We start from the raw sequence: 23,949 nt of genomic DNA on the forward strand, positions 1-23,949 counted from the left end.
GTCCACAGGCCCTGCATCAAAGCTGACAGGAACACAGCAACTGCAGGCTAGGATGAATTGCTGAAACTTAATTAGCATCATTCAGGTACAGCACAAATGGGGTCCAAGTAGACCCTCACCTGCACGTGCTGTGTCTGTGCTGGACCTCACAAAGAGGTCGGGCACCCCGAAATACATCTGCTGATCCCTTCCCCGGGCCCTGCCCCTGGGCCATGAGGCAGCAGAGCCGGGCCACTGCCAGCCCTGCCGGTAAATACCCTGCTCGGGGTGGCAACGTGGGTTGGGCTGTCCGGGCGTCCCGTCCTCCGCGGCCCCGCGGTCTCCTCACCAGGCCCCTGCCCCGGGCCCTGAGCGCCGCCCCGGGCCCCCCCGGCACCGCCCCGGCCCCCGGTGCCGCCCCACCGCCGAGGCAAGGACCGCCCGTCCCGGGAGCACGGGCGGGAGCAGCCGCAGCAACAAGTGGGGACGGCGCGTCGCCTCCCGCCGGCACCGAGGCCGGAGCCGGAGCCGCACCGCGGCCGAGCAGGTAAGGGGCTGACTGGGACCCCGGGGCGGCGCGGGGAGGCCCCAGGCCCCCTCGATGCGGGGGGGGGGTCCCTCGATGCGGGGGGGTCCCTCGATTCGGGGGTCCCGGTGCACGGCGGTGCCCGGAGCCCTGCGCCGGCTGCGGCTCCCCGGTGTCAGCGCAGCCGAGGTGTACAGCCCCCCCCCCAAACCCGGGACGTTTTGGCTGCCTGCCCTGCCCGGCCGGGCCCCCGACCCCAGCAGGTCCCTGCTCCCCCAGCTGTGTGCGGTGGGCCGTGGCTCGACTTTGCTCCCGCACACCCCTGGGTCCAGCTGGGTCGGTGGCAGGGTGGCTGCATAGGAAAATCTCCCCTGGAAAAGTTGGCTGCAGCCCCACACCCCCTCTGCAGGTCCACAAGCAGGCAGCTGGCACATGAGGGGGTGCCGGTTCCCATAGGGTGCTGGTAGCCAGGGGATGCTGACATTTAAAGGATGCTGCTATCGGAGGGATGCTGTTAGCAGAAGGATGCTGGTGCCTGAGGGATGCTGATGCCTTATGGGTGCTGGTACCAAAGGGAGAATGACTTCTGCCGCAAGAGTTTCTCTGTGCTGCTCACTGCCCAGCTTGTCTCCTAATGAGATCACCAAGGGCAATTTCATCCCTGGGGAAAAGGCTCCCGGGGTCTGACGGGGTCCCTCCCCACCAACACTCCCATGGGGATCTTTTCCCTCCAGCCCACCGCAGCAGCAGATGTATAGGTGGCACTGAAGGGAAGAAGAAGGAGGGCCACCTGCTTCATATTTTACCTCATCTCCAGCAGGGCTGGGGTGAGGTTTATGATTCCTGGATCACCCCTCCTTATCGTGATATTCAGTGGTTCCTCTCTAAGATCCAGCTCCTGGAGTCAGGTACTAAACCATACTGTTCATTTATATTTAAAAAATGAAGAAAGGAAGAACAGTCACTTCATAATCCCTCCTTTGGCAAAACCCAGCAGAAATGTGACTCGTACTAGCTCACAGATGGGGAAAGCAAAAGAGCTCCAAATCTTGTTATTTAAAAACCTGGTGGTGATTAAGCTGGTCTGATGATCTGGGGAGTCTGAGTCATCAGTTTTTTTAACACTTGGAATTTTGTGAGATGGGAATTTGCTGTTGCCATTCCCCAGCAGCAAATCACTGCATCCCATGTGGAAATCAGCAGTGGGCTCCTAGGCTGTGTCCATCTCAAAACCCCCATCCTACAGCACCCTTTTACCCATCTGGTGGGATGTGCAGAGACAAGGTTAAGAAAGGGGTTTTTCCTCTGCAGTTCTCTTTCCAGGTGCAATTAATCTTAAGCCTAATTAAACTGTCCTGGAAGAGATGGTAGCCAGCATCATTAAACCCTTGTTTTCTGGGCTCCAGAGCCCAACCTCTCCCTGCTTTTCCAGGGCACATCATGCATAATGCACAAGCAGTGTTCAAGTGAAATAATGCCATGTCACCCCCCGCCCTCCACTTTCCTCCAGCAATGAGGGCGGCTTTGCAAGAGTGCAGAGGAGATGCCGTGCCAGCCAGGAGCTCCTGCAGGAACCAAGGCATTGCCAGCAGCCATGCAGACCTGCCCGGGTGCAAGATGACATTCACAATCACACCAGCAGCCAGACTCACCCAGGCTTTCTTTTGCTTCCTCCTATGCGTCCCCTGGGGCAGCTCCTGCCCCCCAAGCTGCCAGTGCACAGAGCGGGCTGGGGCAAAGGCTGTCCTCTGCAGCTCCCAGCACTTGGAGGAGATCCCCAAGGACATCCCCAAAGATGCTGTGTTCCTCAAGCTGGATGCTAACAGCATCACCAGGATCCCCAGCAATGCCTTCAGGCACCTGTCCCACTTGGAGGAGCTCGACCTCTCCAGGAACGCCATTGAGAAGATTGACAGGGCGGCTTTCAAAGGTGTGGCTGCTGGGCTGCGCACCCTTGACCTCTCCAGCAATCGCATCCGCAGCATCCCCAAAGAAGCTTTGCTGATGCTCAACGCCAAGCTCCGGCTGGCCAACAACCCCTGGCACTGTGAGTGTGCCTTGCAGGAGGTCCTGTGGGAGGCACGACTGGACCCCGACTCTGTACAGGACATCACCTGCCACACAGCCCCGCAGGAGGAGTATGTGGGGAAGCCACTGCTGCAGGTCTTAGATGCAGGTGTCAACCTCTGCAGCATGCGCCAGAGGACCACAGATGTGGCCATGTTCATCACCATGTTTGGCTGGTTTGCCATGGTCATCGCCTATGTGGTCTGCTATGTCCGGCACAATCAAGAGGACACCCGTAAGCATGTGGAGTACCTGAAATCATTGCCAAGCACCCAGAACCCTACAGAGACCATCAGCACTGTCCTGTAGTGCAAGACTGGGGTGCTTTCTTCCCAGCTCCTTTGCAGAGAGCCAGTGGCAGCCTGGCAGGTTTCCAAAGCTTCTTTACAGGATTTTCCTGAGGAACTGTATTTTGGCATAACCTCAACAGCAGCCATCCCTTTCTGGGCAATGTGCAGGCCTTTGTGTGCTTTATATTGCTGCTAATCCTAGGTCCAGATAAAGTGTGACAGGATATGGCCTGCTCTCTCTACAGAGCTCCTCGGTAGAGAGCACCCAGTGCCTTTGGAGAGCAAGAGCTCCCAGGCCCAGGCAGGAAAGCCATTCCCAGCCAGGCATATCTCTAGCAATGGCAGTGCCTGCTCCGGTCCTGCAAACCAGTGCCAGTGACCGCCCCAGCAGGGAAGGAGGCAGGGGCCTGGAGCCAGCCCCAAGTAACCCCAGACTGAGCATGGGAGAGTGACGTGGAGGAGGATGCAGAGGGGAGGTGATGCAGACCTGCCTGTGGAACGCAAGGACCTGGGGAGTAAGTCTCCCCAGTGCAGAGCACCCCTCTCCCCTACAAGACCACCCACTGCCAGCCAGGCTAGCAGGGAAAGCAGCCCCAGCCACACCACTTGCAGGCCGCATAATTTGGAGAGAAGAGGCCCATGGGGACATAGATATGGAAGGCACTTGTGGGGCCCTCTCGCCTCACTCTGCCTCTTCGAGGAAAGCTTGGTGCCTGCAGTGAAGAGGGACCTTGCAGCAGGATCATCCCGTCATGGCTCCAAGGAGGGACTGGCCTTGCAGAGAGCAGGACATCATCCCCAGCCCCCATGGCATCTTGATAGCCCCCACTTGCCACTGGCAGCCTCGGGACGTTCTCCTAAACCTTTGTTTTCTCAGTAAAGCCCTGTACCTAGGAAAAGCCCCTGGGGTTTCCCTGCACTGGGAGCTGGGCATCTGGGAGACAGGGTGCTGGGGGTCTGAACCTCCCCTGCAGCCAGATCCCTAGGCAGCCTCTCCACCCTTGGCTCATCCTGCTTCCAGAGGTGAGTCCCCCCCTCACAGGCTTGTCGTGCTTTGCTCCTTCCTTTCTGCAGCTCCAGGCATGGTCCTCAAGTTTTTTCATCAGCCTACACTCCAACTGCAAAGAGAAATCAGGAGACCTGCCCCTCCCAGAGATGGTCAGGGAGGGTGATGGTGCTCTGCAGTGTCCCTTGCCTGAATTCAATCTCTCCTAAAGTAGACAGCCCTAAATTCAGTGTACCAGCTTGGCTCCCATTAGGTTACATCCTCTCTACCCTCACCTCAGCCTGCCTCAAGCAGGGGTGGCAGGGACGAGCAGGTTTGCTCTGCAGGCCAAATCGTGTTTCTGCATCTTGCCTGGTAAGTGCAGGGACATCTTGCCCTATCTTGCCCTTCCTCCATCTCAGGACTGAATTAAAGATGATACTCTTGGCTCAGAGCAATGAAAGCAAATTGAATTCTGCCTCATTCACAAGCAGGAGGAAAGAGCCTTCCCAGCACAGCAAGCCTCATCTGCCGCTGGGCCGGGGTAGGGGGGGCATGTTGTCAGGCAGAGGTGATGGAGAGCTCTGCATGGGTTGCGCAAATGGGCTCTTCTTGGCCTGGATCCCAGGACAGATCAGGCAGTGCTTCTTCCCTGGGGATTTGCACCTCTTATGGGCTGCCTGTAACTGCCTGGGGTCAGGGTGGGTGTCTCCAGCCCTAAGCAAGAAACCCAGGGGCTGGAGAAGGGCTGAGCAATACTCTGAACCAGTTGGGAGAGGCAGGAGGAGCCATGGCGGGTGGAGGGTCACCTTTACCCCAGCACCCTGTTGTGCTCAGGACTGCTTCATCCTTGCCGGCAACCAGTGGCCCAGAAGTCCTGGATGGGACCATTCAGCTGTGGTCATTTCCTACTTTGGGGGCAGCTTGATGTATGAAGGAAAGAAGTATTTCAGAGTGGCCAGTGCTGGTGTGTGGGTGGGTGGGTGGGGTGTGTGTATGGGGGTGTGGGTGGGTGGGTGGGTGGGTGTGCACGCGTGCGCGCACACAGGCAGGTGCAAATGCACCAGCTCCCACTCACCCTTGATGTACCCTGCAGCCCTGGGGCCCTGGTCAGAGCCTTCTGTGGGCAGCTCTGGGGCTAGTCCCTGGGCACGTGCTGGGTACTGACGGGCTCAGGGCAGCCCTTGGAGGAGCTACAGGCCCCTGTGGGGTAGTACAAGTCAGCCAGGGACCCACAAGACCCCTCTGCTAGGTGGACTGAAGCCAGCTTGGGGATAGAGGTTACCATCTGAGCCCAGGTCAGGGATAACACAGGCCTTAGGCTGGGTTTGGGGGCACTGGCACTGTTGCCCACCCTCACCTTTTCCCCACAGCCTGGTCCTAGACCTTGCCAGCCCCAGATACAGCCCAGAGGAAACCAAGAGGCACAGAGATCCTCTGGAGAGGCTGCACGGATTGAGGGATAAGCCTCCACTGTAGGCAGAGCAGCTCAGATACCTGCAGCATGTGTGGGGGATGTAGGTTGGATGTGCATGGTTTATTAGAGCTCCAGTTAAGCAGAAGACTCCCCTTCTCCCCCACAAAGAAAGATGAGGAGAAGAGGCTGTAGTTTCACCTGGAGCAGTTCTTGGTCTTTCCCATACCAATGGTAGCCAGATTGGTCCTAATGCATGGCAGGTTTGCCTGAGGGGTCACTCATCTCATGGAGAGGGGAGCAAGGACCAGCATAAGATGGGGTGATAGACACCAGCAACATGCCAAAGCAAGTCTATAAAACCCTTCAAGCTGAGCACAAATGTCATTGCTCAGGAAGATCCTGCCCTACCACCTATGTCATGCCAATTGTGACCAACAACCACTCTGTCTGCCAAATCTGGCTTTAAAATATATCTATGGATTTGTACAATATACACACATCATTCAGCAAGGACAACTGAAATCAGCTGTGGTGGCGGGGGAAGGTCTGCAGGCACCGTGCAACAGCAGGGTGCCAGAATGAGGTCTGGTTTAGCGTAGAAGATGCTGGCACAGTCATCAGTCAGTGTGGACGACCAGAGATGTGGAGCATCTCAGGGCAAGCACCCTGCGGAGACAATCCGAGAATGGACATGAAGTGTGATGGGTCAGACTGGTCCTCTGGTCCTTGGCAACATCACAGCCCCAAGCACTGGGTAGGCTGAGCCTGAAGCCACTTTTTCCCCAATTTCTGATATGCCATTTCTTCCCCACCACCACATGCTCATCCCACTAGCATGTGCTCTGCCGGGCCTTTTTCCTCCCTGGTCTTGCGTGAGTTCTGGCCAGTTCAACAGCAGTTCTGGGACCCTCTCGACTGGAGAACGCCTAGCACTGGAGTCCTGGGTGAGCCCCTAGTGCCACATACCCGAGGAAACACTTCGGCTCCAGGCACCTTGGGGAAGACCTGGTCCTTGTGGCATGGCTGTGGGGCATGTCGGGAGAGTTGGCTCAGGAGAGGCTGCACAAAAGCAGGATCAGGGCCTTTTTGCCAGGCCCCTGACCAGGGCTGCAGGGAGTACCTGGGAGCTCCCCTTCTCCTCTTCCTCCTGCAGATCACCCAGCCAGGTGGTCCCAGGGCTGACACTGAGGCCACTGTCACTGGGCTCCTGAGATGCCATGGTCCATCCACCTCAGGCGGGGGGGGTTTCCTCACCTCGGTGCACAGCTTGCCCTGGCGTTGGCAGTGGCTGAGCGCATCTCGGCCATCTCAGGTGGTTTTCAGCTTGAGCACCTTGGAAAGTGGCTCCTTGGCACTGGAGTAGAGGAGGTAGGAGCCCTCGGTGGTGTTAAATGCTTCCCAGTCTCTACAGCCCACTGTGGGGAGGTGATGAACCGCTACGAAGCCTTCATAGCCTTGCCACCTGCACAGGGAGGGTAGTTAGCACTCGGGGCATGGGCTGGGCACCTCACTTGGCATAGGCTCAGGGATAGGAAAGATAAGCTGTGGGGCTGGCATCCTTCATCCCCATACTGTGGTTTGGGGCAGGGGGATGCCCCTCGCTGGGGCTTCTTGCTCATGCTTGGAAACCTGTACAGAAACTAGGAGCACTCCTATCTCTTCCCTGGGCAGATGCACCAGGGTCTACAGACATTGCACCCACTCTTCCCTCTCTCCAGGATCTGCAGGGAGTAAGCACGAGTGGGAAAAAAGCTGGGAACAACTACCCATCCATCTCTCTTGCTGCATCTTCTCTGTGTGCTGTCCTGTACCCTCCCAGAGAGTGTGGCCTAAGCCCCTGCCACAGCAGGCTCAGAGCTGGGCACAGCTCCACAAGCAGAGGTACCCCGTGGCCTGACTGCTGCCCTGCAGGCACATCTGCACTTCTCCTCCCCGAGTAGGGCCAGGCTTGGCTGTCCTGGCTGTGCAGCAGTACCTGTAGATAATACTGTTTACGGAGAAGGTGAAGCCATCAAAGGAGTTTGCTACCACCAGAAAATAGTCGTCTCCCACCAAGAAGAATTCCCAGTCCAGGGCGCTGTGGGATGAAGAAAGCATGGGGTAAATGAGATGGTCCCGCCATGGCCAGGCCAGGGAAGGGACTGCACACGCAGCTATGTCTTCCCTGCCCACATTGCTGAGCCCAGCCTGCACCTAGCAGGATGGGAGCCACAGGCTGAGGGCTCCCACCCTGCTAGGTCCTTAGCCTAGGTGAACAGGGTAGGTGCTCTCACATGTGTTACACCTTGCACAGTGCTCACAAAGAGAGGGGTTGTTGGTGCCAGCTGCTGCACAGACTGACAAGGATGCCACCACCACTCCAGTGACAGGCAACAATGTGTGTGACCTGGGGAACCTGTGCTTTGCTGCTGCAAAGCCCTTGCCATGCCATCCACCATCACCTCCCTCCTCTCCCAGGAGCTGAGAACAGCTTGGCCAGGGGCTCAGCACAATGTCCTCATAAGCAAGAGGGGGCCTTCAAGCAAGATGCTCTGAGATGCTGATGATAGACAGAAAACCCAGCTTTCTCCAGGCTGGTCCTAAAAGGAGATCCTTCCTTGCTCCCAAATCCAGGGCCTGCTCCCAGTTCCCACTGGGACCAGGTGCCCAGGACTGGTCACCTATTGTCTTCCCCACCAGCCTTGTCCCCTCAACATGCAAGCTTGCGTGAAGCCCATGGACCTCCCATGACAACCCTTAGGCAATTTGGAGGGGACTTGTGGGAGGCACATGGGCTGAGGAGTGCCTCAGCTCTTTTCGAACAGGTACCTGTAGGTGAGGAGGTCCTGGAATTTAACAAACATCTGGGCAGTGATGTTCAGCTCATATATGGAGGAGTTGATGGCATAGAAGTTGGAAGGCACTGGTGTCCCGCTGTCATAGCTGTGGCTGTTCGCCACAGCCAGGAAGACTCTGTCTCTAATATGAAAGACTTCCCAGTCAGCAGCACCAAACGTCTGCAGGGAATGAAGCCACATGAGAAGCTGAGCGCGGATGAATCTTTGCAAGCCAAGCGTGCTGGGAGGTGTGACAGGCCTGCTGGAGGTATAGTGGAGAGGCTACCCACTCTTAAAATTATCTGAGGAAAAAAAAGTAAACCTAATTTTGTCAGTCACTAGGGGAGAATGAGCGGGAAACTCTCGCTGTCTTTCCAGAGGACTGCCTCTGTAATTATTCTATTGCCTTGCCTCAACCCCAGTGAAATGGATTCAGAGGGGATGCTGAGGAGCAGAGTTTGACTAGTTGCCAATCCTTACCAGGATAGACTGGAAGAGCTGGAAAGAGCCACTGAGCCAGATGTAGATGTGAGAGTAGATCTTGGTGGATGTGCCGTTAAACGTGTTAGCCACAGCCAGGAAGGAATACGGCCCAATGGTGAAAAATTCCCAGTCATAGGCTCCGGAGGTGGGGATGGTCTGGTTGGTCTCAAACAGCCCTGTCCTGGGGTTCCACCTGTATATCACACTGTCTATGTTGTGATTATTCCCTGGGGAGACAGAAAGGCATGCATGATATGAAAAAGGAATACCTAGCTCACATGACAAATTAGACCCAGAAATGGGTTCAGCTATGCAAATAGTTGCCAGCACATTGCAAAGCTGTTTGTTAAGGAGTGTCCGCTCCCCAGGAAGTAGCCAAAGGATTTCATACGGATTCCATCCATACGAAACACCCTGGCAGCTGGTTCCCAAGCACACGGTGACAGCTTTGCAGCAGCCCTTCTCATCAGAGAGAAGCAAGGGTGCTATTTCCCCACACAAGCAGCATGCAAACCAGGAGGCACCATGCCAGCACCCTGAGGCAGCTGAGCTATGGTTTGCCCCGTGGAGCCGTTGTGTGCAGTGGAATCAGTCCCTAAGATACAAACATCACGGGCTGCTGTCACACTTTGCATGCAAGCGCATACATCTGGGAGGATGCCACAGCTGGAATGATACCACACTCATGTTTTTCAGTGCTCCCTGGTTATGTCCTTGCATTCAGCTCCCAAGCACTAGAGCTGGCCAGGGACTTCTCTGGGCCGATCGCCATACTGGTGATCACTGTACCACCTCCAGAAAAAGCAATGGAAATTGTAATCTGCAGTCCTGCAAGGCCCTGATCACTTGGTTGGAGGCCATCAGGCACCAAAGCACATGCTCCATCCCATTCCTGAGCTCAATTCAAGTGTTCTGACCTCAAGCCCATGCAGGGCCCAGCTGGCATTTAAAGCTAACAACCTTTTTGTGCCTTCAGTCTGGCATTTCCACTCAGCCCAGGCTGGGGCTGTTCTTCCAATAAAGAGCTGGCCTCACCCTGACAGAAGGGGCAGCACCAGTGCCCCCTTTCCACCCCGCACTCACTAAGCATGCCACCCTTGGCTTGGCCATGCTGATGCTTCTGATGTCTGAGCAGCAGCTGGACCATGTGTTTATGGTCCATGGCAGGGGAAGGCAAGGGGAAGAGGATTCCTCCTGGCAAGGGAAGAGCATTTGGCAAGAAGGACTCTGGGGAGCAGAAGGTGTGCAGGAAATGGCCACATGGGTGAGCGGCACCTCCTCCTGCAACACCTGCTGAGGGAAGTGCCCCCAGTTTGGTTTGGCCATGGATAGTCTTGACCTTTGCACAATGTGCATGGCCCCCAATGGGGCCCTCCTGCCCACTGCCACAGGAGTAGGTTATGTCCGAGTTGGCCAAGGAGCAGGTCCAACCGATGGTACAGGGGATTTCTCAGCCCAATCCACAGGCAACTGGTGTCCAAGCAACCTGCCACCAGCTTTAAGCCTGGTGCTGAAAGAGGGGAGGCCCTGGGAACCAGCCCAGGGGATGGCAGGGAGCAGGGCAGGCTGGAGTTCCCCAGCTTGGGGTCCAAATCTAGCTGGCACACCCTGGAGAGCTGTGGCACCATCCCAGTCATCCCCCAAGTGGGGGATACATGCCCTAACCCAGAACAGCTCGTAGCCTGGGAGGGCAACAAGGCTGAATCATGTCTGCAGGGTGTCCAGGGAGCGAGGGCATGCCAGGCAGGCCTGATTTGGAGGGAGCAAAGATCATTCCCTTGGTTTCCTCCATGCACTCGCAAGGCTGATGCTCTGGCTTCTCCAAAGGCTCAGTTCCTGCAAACCTCTGCAGCTGCCCTCACCCCACGATGTTATCTAGCTTTAGGGAAACAAATGAAAAGAAGCAGGGAGATTCAGCAAAAACACTGTCCCTGCTCCTGTCCTCATCCCCTGCAACTCAAAGCAGAGAGGAGGATGGCGTCAGCCACTTCCCCAAATATTTTTCTCACCTAAAACCACAGGGTCTGTGAGGGTTTGGGTTTCCCAGGAGACGCTGTGTCCACCGACTCCCTGGCTTTGCCTTGCGCTCCCGGCAAGGATGCGCCCAGCACGGGGGAGCCACAGCGTCGCTTCGGCCATGGGAGGATGCTCTGAAGCTTTGTTCCTGAGGCGGGTGGTGGATGAGCTGCGGCACTGTGGGCCCCCTGTGACACCCCCACTGAGCCACCTGCCCTGGCCGCACACCCAGCTGAGCTGGGCCAAGAAGGAATAAGGGCTGGGTACCTTCTCTGTGGTTGACCACTGCGAGGAAAGCCTCTCCCTCAATGACAAATGCCTCCCAGTCCCTAGCGCTGTGCGTGGTGATCCTCTGGTACGTGATGAATTTCTCTTTCCTGCGGCTCCACTTGTATATTACAGAGTACTCCTGACCCCTGTCATTCTGCTCAAAATTAGCCACTGCTAGGAAGATCTGAAAAATAATAAGCCAGGACATCTTGGTTTTCTCCTCTTGCAGGGGCACAATCAAGTACAGGCAGGATGAGGCAGGATGCGGGACTGGGGAGGCCCAGGGCACATGTCTGTGGGGTGCAGGGGCTGGGGACCAAGGCAGCTGGCACGGCGCAGGATGGCCCCAGCTGGCAGGAGCACAGGCAGGGTATGGCCTCTGAGCAGCCGCACAGCCTGCATAACGCAGCTGGAGCAGGGACAGGGCCCCAGAGGGTCATGGAGGACTTTGGAAAGTGTTAAGCCTGTTGGATTTCACTGGCAAGGCTCTGGCTGCCGCCTGGTTGGGCTGCAGGGACCTCGGCCTGATCAGACAGCTCACTCCCTGAATGGGGGCCCAAATTTAGGCTAACTGTCTCTTCCGCCACCCTTTGCTTCCATGCAAAGGCCAAGTGCACCCCCAGAAATTTTGCTAGGAACAGAAGGAATTTGGTTTTCTTCAAAGCTTTCTCTCTGCAAACAAACCCAGGCCCTGATCTCCCGTCCCTAAACCAGGACCCAGGATCCCTTCAGATGCCTTTGTTCCCCGCAGGCCTGCTGGGACCCCGTGGTTTGCATATCCTCCTGCTTTCACTAATTGCTGCTGTGGGTTTCCTTGTTTCCAGTCAGCCCTAGACAGCTCTCCACACATACCAACGAGCTCCCACTCCAGAGAGAGTCCCTTCAGGGCACCTTCAGAAACAGCTTTAAAGGAAAGAGAAAGTCCCGGATCCAACACAGTGACTCAGAAGCTGGAGGTCCCTCACTCTCCAGCGACATATCACATATACTGAGCACTGGAAGCTGAGCACAGAGCACTGCAGATACGTGTGCCTCTATATCCTTCACCTTCTCCTGAGTGCTGAGGCTAGCCCCAACCAGAAAAATCTGTCCCAAGCTGTCAAGGAGAGGGGGCTCCCCTGCCCAATAAGTCTGGGGCCAATCTGTTTCAAACATCATATATAGATGCATAGATCTTTAATATAAGGATGAGCACATGCCTTCTGGAAATATGTTGTAAGCAAAGAGGGAACAGCTGTCACAGCAGGATAGCTGAAAACAGTGAAGAGCTGAAGGCAAAGAAGCACATTAGCCTTGGTTAGTACCAATGTTTGGGCTTCACTGTGCAAGAATCACAGGAATGAGGGAAGAGGGGAGACCTCTGGGTGTTCTGCCCCTTGGCTGCTGTTGGGAGTCACCAGCCTGGTCTCCTTCTCTGGACCTGCAGTGATTGCTGCAAGAGGGTGTTGTGGGTCTGGATTGACACCAGGAAACCCCAGGGTGGTTCCCATCAGTGCATAAATGCAGCCAGGGATATACCTGTGTCTTCTACCCATGAGGATGCAGACAGAGCTTTGCACAACTGGCACAGCCCCAGCTACTCAAACAGCAGGGTTGTCAGTGCCAGCAAAGCCTGGAGGCAGGACTTCTGACCATCCCTCCGTACCCTGGCTCCTGTGGCTCATGATCAGAGAGCCTGCAGCCACCCTGGGTGGCATTCAGCAGGAGCGCGGCAACAAGCCAGGATGGGTCATGCTAGAGTGGGAGTGATCTGAATTACTCTTGGAGCTCTGCACAGGGCTGGCTCTTGGGAAATGCTTGTTCGGCTGGCCTGGGGCTCGTTATAAGGTGACAAGTAACTCTCCAAGGAGTGAAGCCAGGCAGATACCCTGAAGAAGTCATGTGGCAGATTGCCTAGGGCAGGAGAGAGGGATCCAAACTCCTGGAATGACTTAAAAGAAAAAGGGCTTAAAAATGCTGATGGTTGGACACAGTGGAGTTCTGGGAGAGCACCCATGGGCTCCAATGGCTCTCTAAGACCAAAGGTAGGTGTTTAAGATCAGAGCAGGCCATGTGCTTGGCAGGTCTTCTGCGCTGCAGATGGGCAGAGGGATTTGCCCTCTGTGCTCCCATTTTAGGCGCTATGTGCCCGCAAGGGCAATGCCACAGCCACTGCATGGGGAGATTCTGCCTCTCTTCATGTGGTCTACTGGAAATAGCAGCAAAATGAAGATCAAGCTAGACCACAGCTCCACATGATATGCAACACGTGAAGGACATTTTGATGCTGGCATTCACAAACGCACCACATCTGAGGCAGGAACAGGCAGAGACTGCTAAAAATGAACCCCGATACATGAGGGGGTGTCAACCTCTAAAAGATTTACTTCGGAGGCTGACAAAAAATCATTGTCTCTGGGGCATCCTGGAGAGCTGCACACCCCAGGGATGAGATCTGGACACATGGTTATCTATGCTATGAGCATTAGCTGCTGAACATGGAATGGATGAATGCTGTTGCGTCTCAGCAAAAATACTAAAATACAGAGAGCAGCCCATAGTGTACACACAGATCAGCAGGCAGCCCCCAGGACAGACCCTTACCTGCCGGATACGTGTGTCAGCATAACTCCATCAAAGACAGCAGAGACGAAGATTTATCCACAAAACCATGCCTCATGCTCAGGTTTGGTCTGGGCTAATTGATGAGAGGCAGTGTTTGGCATTTGCAGTTTACTACAGCATTGAAATACCTTCTAGATAGACTTACCTTTTTTCCTATGGTGAAATACTTCCAGGACTGAGCTTGGTAGGTGGGGATGTTCTGGTAGGGCACAAATTTCCCCTCAGTCCACTTGTAGATAGCTGATCCAGGAGGAGTGTACCGGTTGGCAGTGGCTGCAAACAGTCCCACCTTTGGGATGGTAAAGACCTCAATGCCCATCGTCTCAGAGTTGGTCACCAGATTCTGGTACTCCTCCACATAGTCGAGCCTTTGTTTGACTAGGAAACGACAAAAAAAGGGGGAACTAGGCTAAAACTGGAACACCCTGCTTTCAGATGTGCCCCACGTTGCATAGCTGAGCTGGTTTGGTGGCATTTGCTTCTGCATGGGGCTTTATGATGAAAATCAAGGTTACGGTGTCCAGGTGGTGAAGGGTTTAAACTTGAGGGGCTGGTGAATGGACTGACTCTGTCTTGTTGAGCAGCGCGTTCAGCCCCATCGACTCTGAGCCTGCTCTTTGTCTGCAGGGTGACACTTCAAAATGCTCTGCCTGGCACTTCTCTGCTGGGAGTAGGAAAAAAAAATTTAGATTGTTGCTTAAGAAGTGTTTTTGCATTTTTAGCCTAAAAAGAATGGTGAGGAGATGAAGAGACATATAGCTGTGATACATGGGGCAAAAGAGACTGGACAGCTGAGACCACCTGGGTGAACCCATACCCCCCTGCAGCAGCTCTGCACTGCATCCTCTCTCTGACCTGAATCTGTATGAGCTCTGGAAAAAGACACTGAGAAGATTTAGATAGAACTAATGTGAGAAATTGGAATAGAAATGCTAAGATTGGTCCCAATGGTGGGAAATCTGGGAAAGTCTGGGAGACATCAGAAGGGATGAATGGCAGGAGAAAGGCTACAGGAACATCCACCTGCCACAACAGCTACAGGTGTTGGTGGCACCAAGATTAACAGGTCAGCAACATCCTAGCACAGTGTCTCCCTGAGAAAACAAGGAAAAAACAATGGCACTAATCCTGACAACTCCCACAGGTGGGCTAGGAGGGGGAAACCAGCCACTGCCAGCTCCTACAGGGGACAAAAGGCACATCCAAACCCAGCATGTGGTTGCCAGCACAAGTGAAACCCAGGAGAGGGGAGGAGGACAACTCAGTGGCTGGAGTACCTCATCCTCTGTGTTCTCACAAGGGACCCTGGGCAGACCCCATAGATACACAAATCTTGGTATTTGTGAGCATGTGGGTGAGCATGAGTGGACAAAATCTGTTTTGTTTTCAAATAACATGGACCTCCTTTCCTACAGGAGCTGGTTAGCTTCACTTCATTGTTCCTATAACGTTGCAACACTATTTTCTGCACTAAGGCCAGTAAAGCTATCATGACATTGTCACGGTCCCATTGCTCACTCAGATAATTCCTCTTCCTTGTCTACCCTGCAAGCGCTTTGGCACCAGGAGCACCTGAGAGTTCAGGCCCCCATGGCAGGGAGCATCCCTGCAGCCCAGGCATTGCTGCACCACAGCTCTTGGTGGACCAAACTGCCCTCCTTGGATCAGCTGGTAGCTCTCTCCTGACCGGAGATGCACTGGGAGGACAGACAATATGGACAGATGACACAGGGACAGAGTGGGTGATCAGGGAGCTGGCTCCCGGGGGTACTTGAGCCAAGAGCTACACTGAAAGTGTCCCTGTGGCTACAGAGAGCAAGGCCCTGCCAAACACAAGAGAGCCATGCGGGGACACCACAGCTGTATCGTACCGCCCTGTTGTTTCTTTGCAGACTTGGTTCCTACCCCAAAGTGCTGTCAGGGCAAATCTGCTCCTCTCCCACTGCAAGAGCATCCCTGCAGCCCACAGAGCTGTGCAGACAATGCACACCTTTACCTTCCAGCATGGAAATCCAGGTGCTGCCATTGCACAGGTACAGCCCTCTCTGGGAGGCATTGAACCAGAAATGTGCCTTCTCGTGCTTGGTGCAGGGTGGACGGGATCCGAGGGTCACCTTCATGTCAGCCTCTGGGCACAGACAAGAGTAAGGCAGGCACCTCTTAGTGCATGCGAAAGAGGAGGAGCGTGACTCACCCCAGCATATAACGAGGGTTGGACATCCTGGTCCCATCGTGCTGATGGGCACCAGGGAACAACAATGGAAATAGCATCCTGACCCTGAGCCGGAAAGCTGAGCCCTGAGCTGGGGGCTTCCAGGGGGCCTCTGGTGTGAACAGTATGAGCTCAGTGCCACCATTCCCATGCTGTGGGTGCCAAGGGACCCAGGCAGGGGCACATGTTTCAGAGGGAGATCCCACCACCACCCCACCATATACCCCTTCCAGCTCTGCTCAGCAAGGCTCTCTCCAGGAGCCAAGGCAAGGCTCTGAGTGGCATGGGGCTGATGGACCCCCCCTCAGTAGGAGGGAGGGAGTTTGCCCCCTCTGATCACAGGAGGTTGCTCCATCCAGAGCCTAAGTTTAACTGGGAAGGTAAAAACTCACGTCTCCCATTCACGCTCGACTTCAGGCACCTACCCAGACCCTGATTCCCTTGCTCTACTGCTCAGCTCCCCTTCTCTCTGCAGTGGTGCTCACCACCATGCCCTGGGATATCCAGCTTCTCAACCCTTCCCCATCTTCCTGAGCTCAGACGACGCCAGATATCTCTCTGGTATCCCTAGATTAGGCAAAATCCCCCAGTGGACACCAGTGTCCAGGCACACTTTCAGAAACACAAGGTGTTTGGGAAATCCTCTTCCCCTCTGCCCCAGCTCTTTGCCCAGCCATTAGCCACTACAACAAAGGCAGAAAAGGCCAAACACTCCAAGCCCTCGCTGTTGGGTGTTACTGACCATAGGGGTATCTGAGCACTTCATTGCTTGTCAGTTTTATTGGGAGATCCTGGAGAACAGCAGGGACAGAGAGCGTTGCTACTTTAAAATTCATAGACGTGCATATTCGGGGGGTGGCATCAGCTCCTGGCAACAGGACAAGCTGTCTGAGCAAGCCCTGGAAAAGAGGAAGACGTGTGATGGAGAGCAAGTCCAGCAAGACCAAGAGGCAATGGAACTTGCAGGTGATTCATGACCTGAACATCCCTCCATAATCTTGCTTGTTTCCCTCCCTCCTGGGCTGCTAAAGACTCCACATGACTCATGCACACACATCAGATCCTTGTTACATCCTCAACCTGCCAAAATCTTGGGCTTGGGCAATTTAACAGCTGGCACAACAGGAGCATTGGCAAGAGGCTCATAAGCTGCAGAAGGCTTTCACTACCATAGTCAGGATTAGATACAGCCCTAATTTTTCTATTGATGAGATTGTGCCATCAACTGTCTTTCTGCCATTACACAGTTGGTAATGTGCTTTCTCCCACAAAGTGACAGAAACAAGCACTCCACAGCTGCTCCTTCTCAATTCACTGCGGGAAAGTGGAAGGAGAGGGTAAGCCTGACAGCAGGTCCCTCCGGCCACTTCCTGTCCATGCACTCTGCCATCTGCGCCATGTCCCAACTCCAGGGCAGAGCACAGGGCTCAGAAATGGCTGCACCTGATTTCTGCCTTGCTTTCCTCTCCATTTCCAATGTAGAGGTTGAGGAGCGCTGCTGGCCTTGCGAAGGTCTGTCTGCTGCCGCTCCTGGGTGTGTGGCACCCACTCCCTACCCCTGCCCCGGGTGCCTCCATCCCACAGCCTGTCCAGAGGCCCATGATGACATCAGTGTCTCAGGGCAGCCACACACCCTGAGGGACACCTACTGTAAATAAGCCTTTCCTTCTCCTCCTGTTGCCCAGGTAAAAGTTGGCTCTCTTCACTGACAGGGAGGTTGGGAATGGCGTCTCCACCACCCTGAAAACAGGCAGAGGAGAGATAGAAGATAATTTCATGGTCTCTGTTGGTGGCCAGAGAAAAAAACCAGTCAGCAAGCTTGGTGCTCACTGCGCAGGTGGGACTGCTGAGAGCCACATCCCCTGCGCTTCTGGCCAGAAGAGCATCTCCTGCCCGCCACATCTTCTGTCTGCCGCACAGCTGGCACCCCTATACAGCCTCCTCCAAGCTCCCAGCAACTGCCTCCCACCATGATCCCTCCAACTTACGCGTCATTGGGGACATTGCAGTCCACTGTTAGGGAGAAGGACTGGCCAGAGACAGCCAGGATGAGTGTGTGCCACTGACTGTCTGACAAGGACACATTGCGGAAAGTGACACGGGTCTGCCAGCCATTGGAGTGCTCCTGGCTCCAGAAGAGGAAGTGGAGCTTGTTGGGTGAGTAGCGGAGCCCCACCAGCACGCTGTGGCTCTCCTCAGCCATAAGGGTGAAGAGGTATTCATTTCTCTGCAAGAGGAGGTGAGAGGGCACAGCAGAGGTTGAGATCTGGGCTGGAAGGGCTGCTGCAAGCCAAGCTGCTGGGGGCAGTGCTCACACCAGTGTGCAAACACAGTCAGAAAGGCACCAAAGGCAGCGAGGATGGGGCCATTGGTGGTTCTCACACACCGTGGTCAAATCTCACTGCTACAAGCTCCAGGGCCAGGTTGTGTCCACTCCTTTCCCAACCTCCAATCCCAGCTCAAGGGGCTCAGGGCAGCACTTACCTTGGTGGGGACATTAAGGACTCTCAGTGTGACGATGATGGAGAACTCCTCAGGGAAGCGGTCGCAGTGGATGAAGAGCCGGGAAGCAGGGAAGCCCAGGGCCCGTGGCTGGGAGGCAGTGAGCTGGAAGCCGCGCACCCCCTGCACTTGAAACACCCTCATGCTGTGGCCCAGCCCACTGGCAGGGACCACCTCTGAGAGGATGTCCAGAGGGCGCAGGTCTGTGTGGAGAGATGACAGAGCACATGATGGCCCCAGCAATGATCCCAATCTGCCCAGGAGACGTTGGACAGGTTCCCTGGCTTATAATGGAGTGCTCTGCCGTCCCACTCACTCAGAGGCCCTTGGGCAGCAAACCTATCTCCAGCTTTGGCTGGAGCACTCCATGGCATCTTAAGGGCCTCGTGCATGCTGCTTCCCCTCACTCCTGGCATTTCCACTGACCTCCCCTGCTTTGAGGAAGCCAGGAAGGTGCTTTGCCCTCCATGTGGCAAGGCTGGCTTCTCTCCATTGTCAGACCCAGGACGTTATGCCAGTGGTGCCAGGCACCAGTTGTGCAGGCTCACCCATGCAAACCATCCCACTGAGATGCAGCTCCGACCGCGGCTCCTGGGATCTGGACTCACCAGCCTGGAAGCCCCAGTGCTGCTCTAAGCTTCCTCGGGGCTCTGCTGCGCATCTGTCCAGCCAGCACTATCCATCCTAACCAGAGACATGAGAGCAGGGCTGGGAACCATGGCCCACAGCCTTGCTCCCTAGATGGACACCCAGTCCTGGCTATGGTGTTGCTGTCCTCAAGGCACTGGGGCCCAACATTCCCCTCTCTCTAGCCCAGGTCCAAGCTCTCTCAACCCAGCCCTAATCACACACACACACACACACACACACACACACACACACACGTAATCCACTGGCAGACACCAAAAACCCTCATTAAATAATTATCTGCTCCCCAGAGGAGACAACAACATGCACAGCTCCGGGGCATCACTCATATGAAAAATAGCACTGAGAGGAAAAACCTCTGCTTGCACACATCTGGGAAGCAGACAACCCTGAGACATCAGCACCCATGCAGAGCACCGCAAAAATCTCCCCATGTGTACCCTGCAGGAACACGCTCTGTTTGATGTCTTTGCAAACATCACACTAGCAGCCGAGGGGCAAGACTGTACCTGGGGCAGGCACTTCTCAGACCTTCCCCATACCAGCACCTTTGCAGCTTTTATTTTTTGGAACTGGCTTTTGCTTCCCTAGCAGAATTTTAGCCTCTGTAGCAAAGATAACCCAGGTGCCTAGGTTTGTGCATTCAAGGAAGGAGCTGTTCCTTATACCTTTCTGCTACGGACTTGTCCATACGATAGTTCTGTCCTTCTCATACATCACCAGCTGGCATGCTCCTGGCGTGAGGCACCCTCTGGTCCTCTCTACAGGCAGTGACATCCCACCCAGCAAATGTGCTTCATTCACAGGGCATGCAGTGGTATTTAACTAGAGGAAAAATCCTCATCTCCAGCCCTTCCCTAGTGAAGATGGGCAAGCCCAGAGCCATGTCGCAGGAGGATGGGTGATGAGCCTCTGTGGGCACGGCATCAGCCCACAACTGATACTCGCATGCCCAGCTATCATCCACAGCCCCACCAGAAAGCAGCAGCATGGAGGGGCACCCACCCACTGGCCCAGAGCCTGGATAAACAGCTTTCCTCACCCTTCCCCTGTTGCTCAGCCTGGCTGGGGCTGCTCGAGTGAGTAAAGGCTGAGAGCAGAGTGCAGTAAAAGCCCACAGGAGCAGAGCCCTCCCCTGGCAGCTCAGCTGGCTCCCAGCTCATGCTTGGACAGGACAGTGGCTTGTGGGGCGCCTCATCCCATCCGTCACAGGCATGTTTCCACAGCCTGATTTATGTGACAAGCCAGCAGCCGTTGCACACAGTCTCTGAGCAAGGGGGAAGGAGAAATTGGATGGCATCTTTAAACATCACAGGCTCTGCTCTTGCTGCAAATTCACAGCCAGCTCTAGTTAAGACCCCCCTTCAGCAAATACCCACGCGTCCAACTGAATGTATGCTTTTAGCTCCTATTTGTACTAATAAATCTTGGCTGCTTAGGCACAGAGGGAAAGCCAAGCAGGAGAGGGTTGTGAGCAAGGCTGGACCAGTATGTGTTTGAATTCAAACCAGTCGGAGTTGGAAAGCATTTCCACCTCCATGCACCTCTAGCTGGCCCTAACTGAAGTGTTCTCCATCCCACAGCCTCTTCCAGTGGGAGCAGGAGGGCTGAATGACAGCAGAGCCCATGTATGGGCTTTGCCACTGGCTGGCTGCTGCAAAGCAGTGCTGACTTGGGAATAAGAAGTCCTCCCTCTGGCATGGGCACCGCACTGTGCCGAGGTAAGCTCCAAGAGCTCATGCTGGACATGGGGACCAGCTCGAACAACAGTAAGAGTTACAGGGCAAGGAGGAACCCAACAGCATGGCTTTGACCAGCATCAAGCAAACAAGCCTTTCTCAGAGCAGCAAGGAAAAATCCTGCCTCTTCCAAAGGGAATGGCCAAGTTGTGACCTCAAGCACATCTGGCCTAAAGTCAGAGTGAGAGTGTGCAGACACGAGCGTGCATCTGTGTCCATGCACAGTGACTCAAACCCCTGCCCTGCTCAGCGTTTCCCAGCCCTTGTCATCATCCCCACACATCCGTCCTGCAGGGTGCTACATCCAGGAGGGGACCAGGCTCGGACCCAGCCCAGCTGCTGCAGAGAAGCAGCCAGCTCCACGTGGCAGCCTGCAAGCCCAGCGCAGCCTGGGAGAGGACAGCTTAGTGCCTCTCCTGCTCCCAAGAAACCACGCTCAGAAAAGGAGCTGAAAAGCTGTAAAAATTTCTGATTTTTTCCCTGTGGTGCAAAGGCCAGCTGCAGTACCTGCCTCAAGGTCTCAAGAAAGCCAAATGACCCTTTCTGAGCACACAGCAGGAAAACCAGCAAGAGTTTTCCCACTTAGCTAGCTTGACGTCCTTGCTGCCTGCCCCCTTCCCTCCTTGTGGGGTGTGTACTTACGCTACTTCCAAAATAAAGCCTTGGTGGGGGAAGGTTAACTGCAATAAAACTCTTGATTCTCAGGAAATGACCAGTTCCCATTTTTCTCAGCCAAAAGTGCAAGCCAAATTCAGGCCTGTGTTTGCAGAGGGGTTGAAGTACCCTTGGACTGCCCTGGGAGTGGCAGGGATGAACCATACAGCTGAAAAGAACAGCTGCATTGCTGTGCCAGAGGCTGCACCACCTCTGTGTACGTGCTTGCAGCCAAGGCATCCTCAGCTTGCAGCCATCTCCAAACTAGGAGGAGAGCAAGTCCCCACGTGCGCTCTCCCCGTGGTGGGGACGTGTCAGCTCGAGGCCCTGCCTCACCAGCACTGGGAGCCATCACCAGCGCAGCTGGCCATTTGCAACACTGCAATCTTCTCCTCTGAGGGCAGCGAGCCTGGACCCGGTGGTCCCAGGCAGCCCCGTCCCCCCATACACCATGGCTGCTCTCTGGGACCGCTGTGTCTCCCGTGCCGCGTCGCCCTGAGCCTCCGGCAGCCCTGCTCCCCGGAGCTGGCAGTCAGCTTGTAATTATATTGAGGGATGCTTCATCACCAAGGCAGTTTTCAATTAAAACCAAAGATGTGAGTCTCAATTTGCCTCCCACATCAGAGTCGCTGCTAATGATTAAAGCTGGGCTGGCAGTTGCACAAAACCTCCTAATGATTTGGAGAGCAGCTGGGAGCACTTTAGTACAGGTTGGCCAGCATAAATAGCTGGAGCCTGCCTGCTTTACAGTCTTGCCACCTGGGGCCAGGCCTTTGGCAAAGCTAGGCCCAGGGAAGAGAGGAGAGGTGCCGCGAGGAGGAAATTCGGAGTTGATTAACTCCAAATTAACTCCAAATAACTGAGCTCTTGCTCAGCTCCCCTCTGCTGAGGCCAGCATAGCTGTCCCATGGGTCCTAGTCCCAGCACCTGGAAAGATGGGAGCACTTGGGAGAGAAGGTGACCAGAAATGTTCTACAAGGGGCAGAAAAAGTGTGATTTCTCCTAGCTTTCCTTCTCAAAGCCAGCCTGGCTGTAACAAAACATAAGTGAAGAATCTTTCAAACCAAGACAAGTCACACGCACATCGAATCTGGGCCCAAACAGCCAAAAGCTTTGCCAAAGGTTTATGGCCAGGCAAAGTGAGGCTGGTGGGTGCACTGCTGCCTCCAGCAAGGACCATGTGCTACATAGGGTGCAGAAACAGGAACTCAAACCCGAGAGACACAGGATTGAAGGCAAAATGAAAAGTTCCTTTTTGGTTTAGGCTATTCTCAGTGCTTTCCCGATGGAAATCCAGCTGAAGCAGCCTGCTCCCATGGCCAGAGGGAGATGGGACAGCAATTTTCCTACAGGTTTTGCCACTGAAAGAGTGTCAGCCCTGTCTAAGGGGGTGAAAGAGCTCAGTTAGACACCCAGGGAGCACCTAAGGAGTCTGGGATGGGAGGTACTTTCTGAGATATCATAAAATTCCCCTACAGTCCTTCCCCTCACTTCAGTGCCAGTGCCCCCTGTGTTTCGGCCCCTATGGCCGGCAGACCTCGGGCAGACCCTGTGAGGCCCAGCGTTCTCCTCTGGCACCCTGCGACCCCTCACTGCAGCAGGACGGGTGACCAAGGGGATGGACTGGCGCCAGGCTCTCACCGTGGCACTGAGAAGGGGCTGTTGCTCTGTGTGTCAGGTCCCTTCAGCTCTCCCTGACCCTGCGCTGCGCATGGGGACTCCAGACCCGGGGTGGACCCCGCTGCCTGCCAGGATGCGGACACATAAGAGTGCCCAGGCTGCTCACCCAGAAGGGTCATAGGGATGAAGAAGGTAGCTCTAGCAGCACTGGGCATCACACTATGCATCGCCTTGTGCTATCACCCTAAGACTCAATCCATCAGTGCCCGACTAAAACCCTCGGGCTGGGCTGCCAGGAAGAGACTGGCGATGTGCCCTATATGGGGCACCCCACTGTGGCCATGTTCCCCCTCCGGAGCAGATCCCACTTGCTGGAGTCTGCCCAGGTGGGTTAGCCTGGTGGCTTGGGGGACAGTGTGTTCAGAGGAGCCCGTGGGCTCAAGAATATTCCCAGCACAGCAAGAATCATTCTTGAAGCTTCCCTCCCCATGCAGCCCGCCTGCCAGCCCTCGCTCCTACCTGTGCAGTGCTGCCACGTCTTCCCTCCTTGGACAAGGTCCCCATGGGCAGCCCAGTGCAGGACGGCCCAGACCAGCAGTGGAGCTGACATCGGGGGGCTGGCCTCACCGGGTCCATCCACCGGGACCCCTCTGCCTTCTCTTCTTCTGCGCCAGGGCTGGCACTGCTCCACTCAGGCCCCCCCAGGCACTCTTGCATAGTCTGCACACGGGGCAACCCAAAGGCACCCCAGAGGGTGTCGTGGGGGCCCGGTGAGTCACACTGGGGTGCTGCTTGGCCTCTCCTCTGGAGCCAGACCGCAGTGGTAGTCCCCAGCTCAGCCTGCCCACTGCGTGGGCAGGGGGGGCACAGACATCTTCCCCCAGGGGCCAGGTGAAGGCAGTGGACACAGGCGGGGGGCTGGCGAGGCCAGGCACGTAGGTGCTTGGGTGCTCTGCAGTGACGGGGTGCAGGCTCTCATGCGATGATGGCCACAAAGGCAGTGTTGGCTGCAGCTGGCGCTCGCTGACATTTAAATGAGAAGTCGGTGGTGGGAGAGGAGGAGTTTCATTTCCTTGGAGAGCTTTTATCTTTTGCCCAACCCTCTGGAAGGCGGTTTTAGG

General features: G+C 55.4%; 2 protein-coding genes across 7 annotated transcripts; one reads left to right on the forward strand and one right to left on the reverse strand.

Annotated features, from left to right (window-relative positions):
• The first annotated feature begins 424 nt into the window (after positions 1 to 424).
• Positions 425 to 5,362, forward strand: LRRC3 (leucine rich repeat containing 3). Of its 3 annotated transcripts, none has more exons than XM_068954666.1 (2): positions 425 to 526; positions 2,016 to 5,362. In XM_068954666.1, exon 2 carries the CDS (start codon positions 2,018 to 2,020, stop codon positions 2,879 to 2,881), a length of 864 nt encoding a protein of 287 aa, XP_068810767.1. In that variant the 5' UTR covers positions 425 to 526; positions 2,016 to 2,017; the 3' UTR covers positions 2,882 to 5,362. The 3 variants fall into 3 exon arrangements, with proteins under 3 accessions (XP_068810767.1, XP_068810765.1, XP_068810766.1); XM_068954664.1 differs by having other exon boundaries at positions 439 to 526; positions 1,912 to 5,362; XM_068954665.1 differs by having other exon boundaries at positions 454 to 526; positions 1,938 to 5,362.
• Positions 5,363 to 5,719: 357 nt separating this feature from the next.
• TSPEAR (thrombospondin type laminin G domain and EAR repeats) lies at positions 5,720 to 23,892 on the reverse strand. 4 transcript variants are annotated; one of them, XR_011142895.1, is made up of 13 exons: positions 23,348 to 23,892; positions 18,150 to 18,370; positions 17,654 to 17,892; positions 17,315 to 17,405; positions 16,408 to 16,564; positions 15,450 to 15,581; positions 13,599 to 13,831; positions 10,847 to 11,033; positions 8,561 to 8,790; positions 8,073 to 8,260; positions 7,240 to 7,341; positions 6,519 to 6,726; positions 5,720 to 5,930 (listed from the first exon to the last, which is right to left on the reverse strand). XR_011142895.1 is itself a non-coding variant. In XM_068954662.1 (12 exons), the coding sequence occupies exons 1-12, from the start codon at positions 23,436 to 23,438 to the stop codon at positions 6,573 to 6,575; spliced, it is 2,031 nt and encodes a 676-aa protein (XP_068810763.1). In that variant the 5' UTR covers positions 23,439 to 23,892; the 3' UTR covers positions 5,720 to 6,572. The 4 variants fall into 4 exon arrangements, 2 of the variants coding, with proteins under 2 accessions (XP_068810763.1, XP_068810764.1); XR_011142894.1 differs by having other exon boundaries at positions 15,444 to 15,581; XM_068954662.1 differs by having other exon boundaries at positions 5,720 to 6,726; positions 15,444 to 15,581.
• Between the last annotated feature and the right edge of the window lie 57 nt (positions 23,893 to 23,949).

This window comes from Struthio camelus, chromosome 9 (genome assembly GCF_040807025.1).
Source record: "Struthio camelus isolate bStrCam1 chromosome 9, bStrCam1.hap1, whole genome shotgun sequence".
Taxonomy (NCBI): domain Eukaryota; kingdom Metazoa; phylum Chordata; class Aves; order Struthioniformes; family Struthionidae; genus Struthio; species Struthio camelus.

Excerpts from the sequence above, each read along its gene's own strand:
- LRRC3 (XM_068954664.1), top strand. The coding sequence starts at position 1,985 with ATGTCACCCCCCGCCCTCCACTTTCCTCCAGCAATGAGGGCGGCTTTG.
- TSPEAR (XM_068954662.1), bottom strand. The coding sequence starts at position 23,438 with ATGTCAGCTCCACTGCTGGTCTGGGCCGTCCTGCACTGGGCTGCCCAT. Across the intron at positions 17,406-17,653 it reads TGCAATGTCCCCAATGACGC|GGTGGTGGAGACGCCATTCC; the intron begins GTAAGTTGGAGG and ends GCCTGTTTTCAG. Across the intron at positions 16,565-17,314 it reads GAAGGAAAGGCTTATTTACA|GGCTTGCTCAGACAGCTTGT; the intron begins GTAGGTGTCCCT and ends CCTCTTTTCCAG.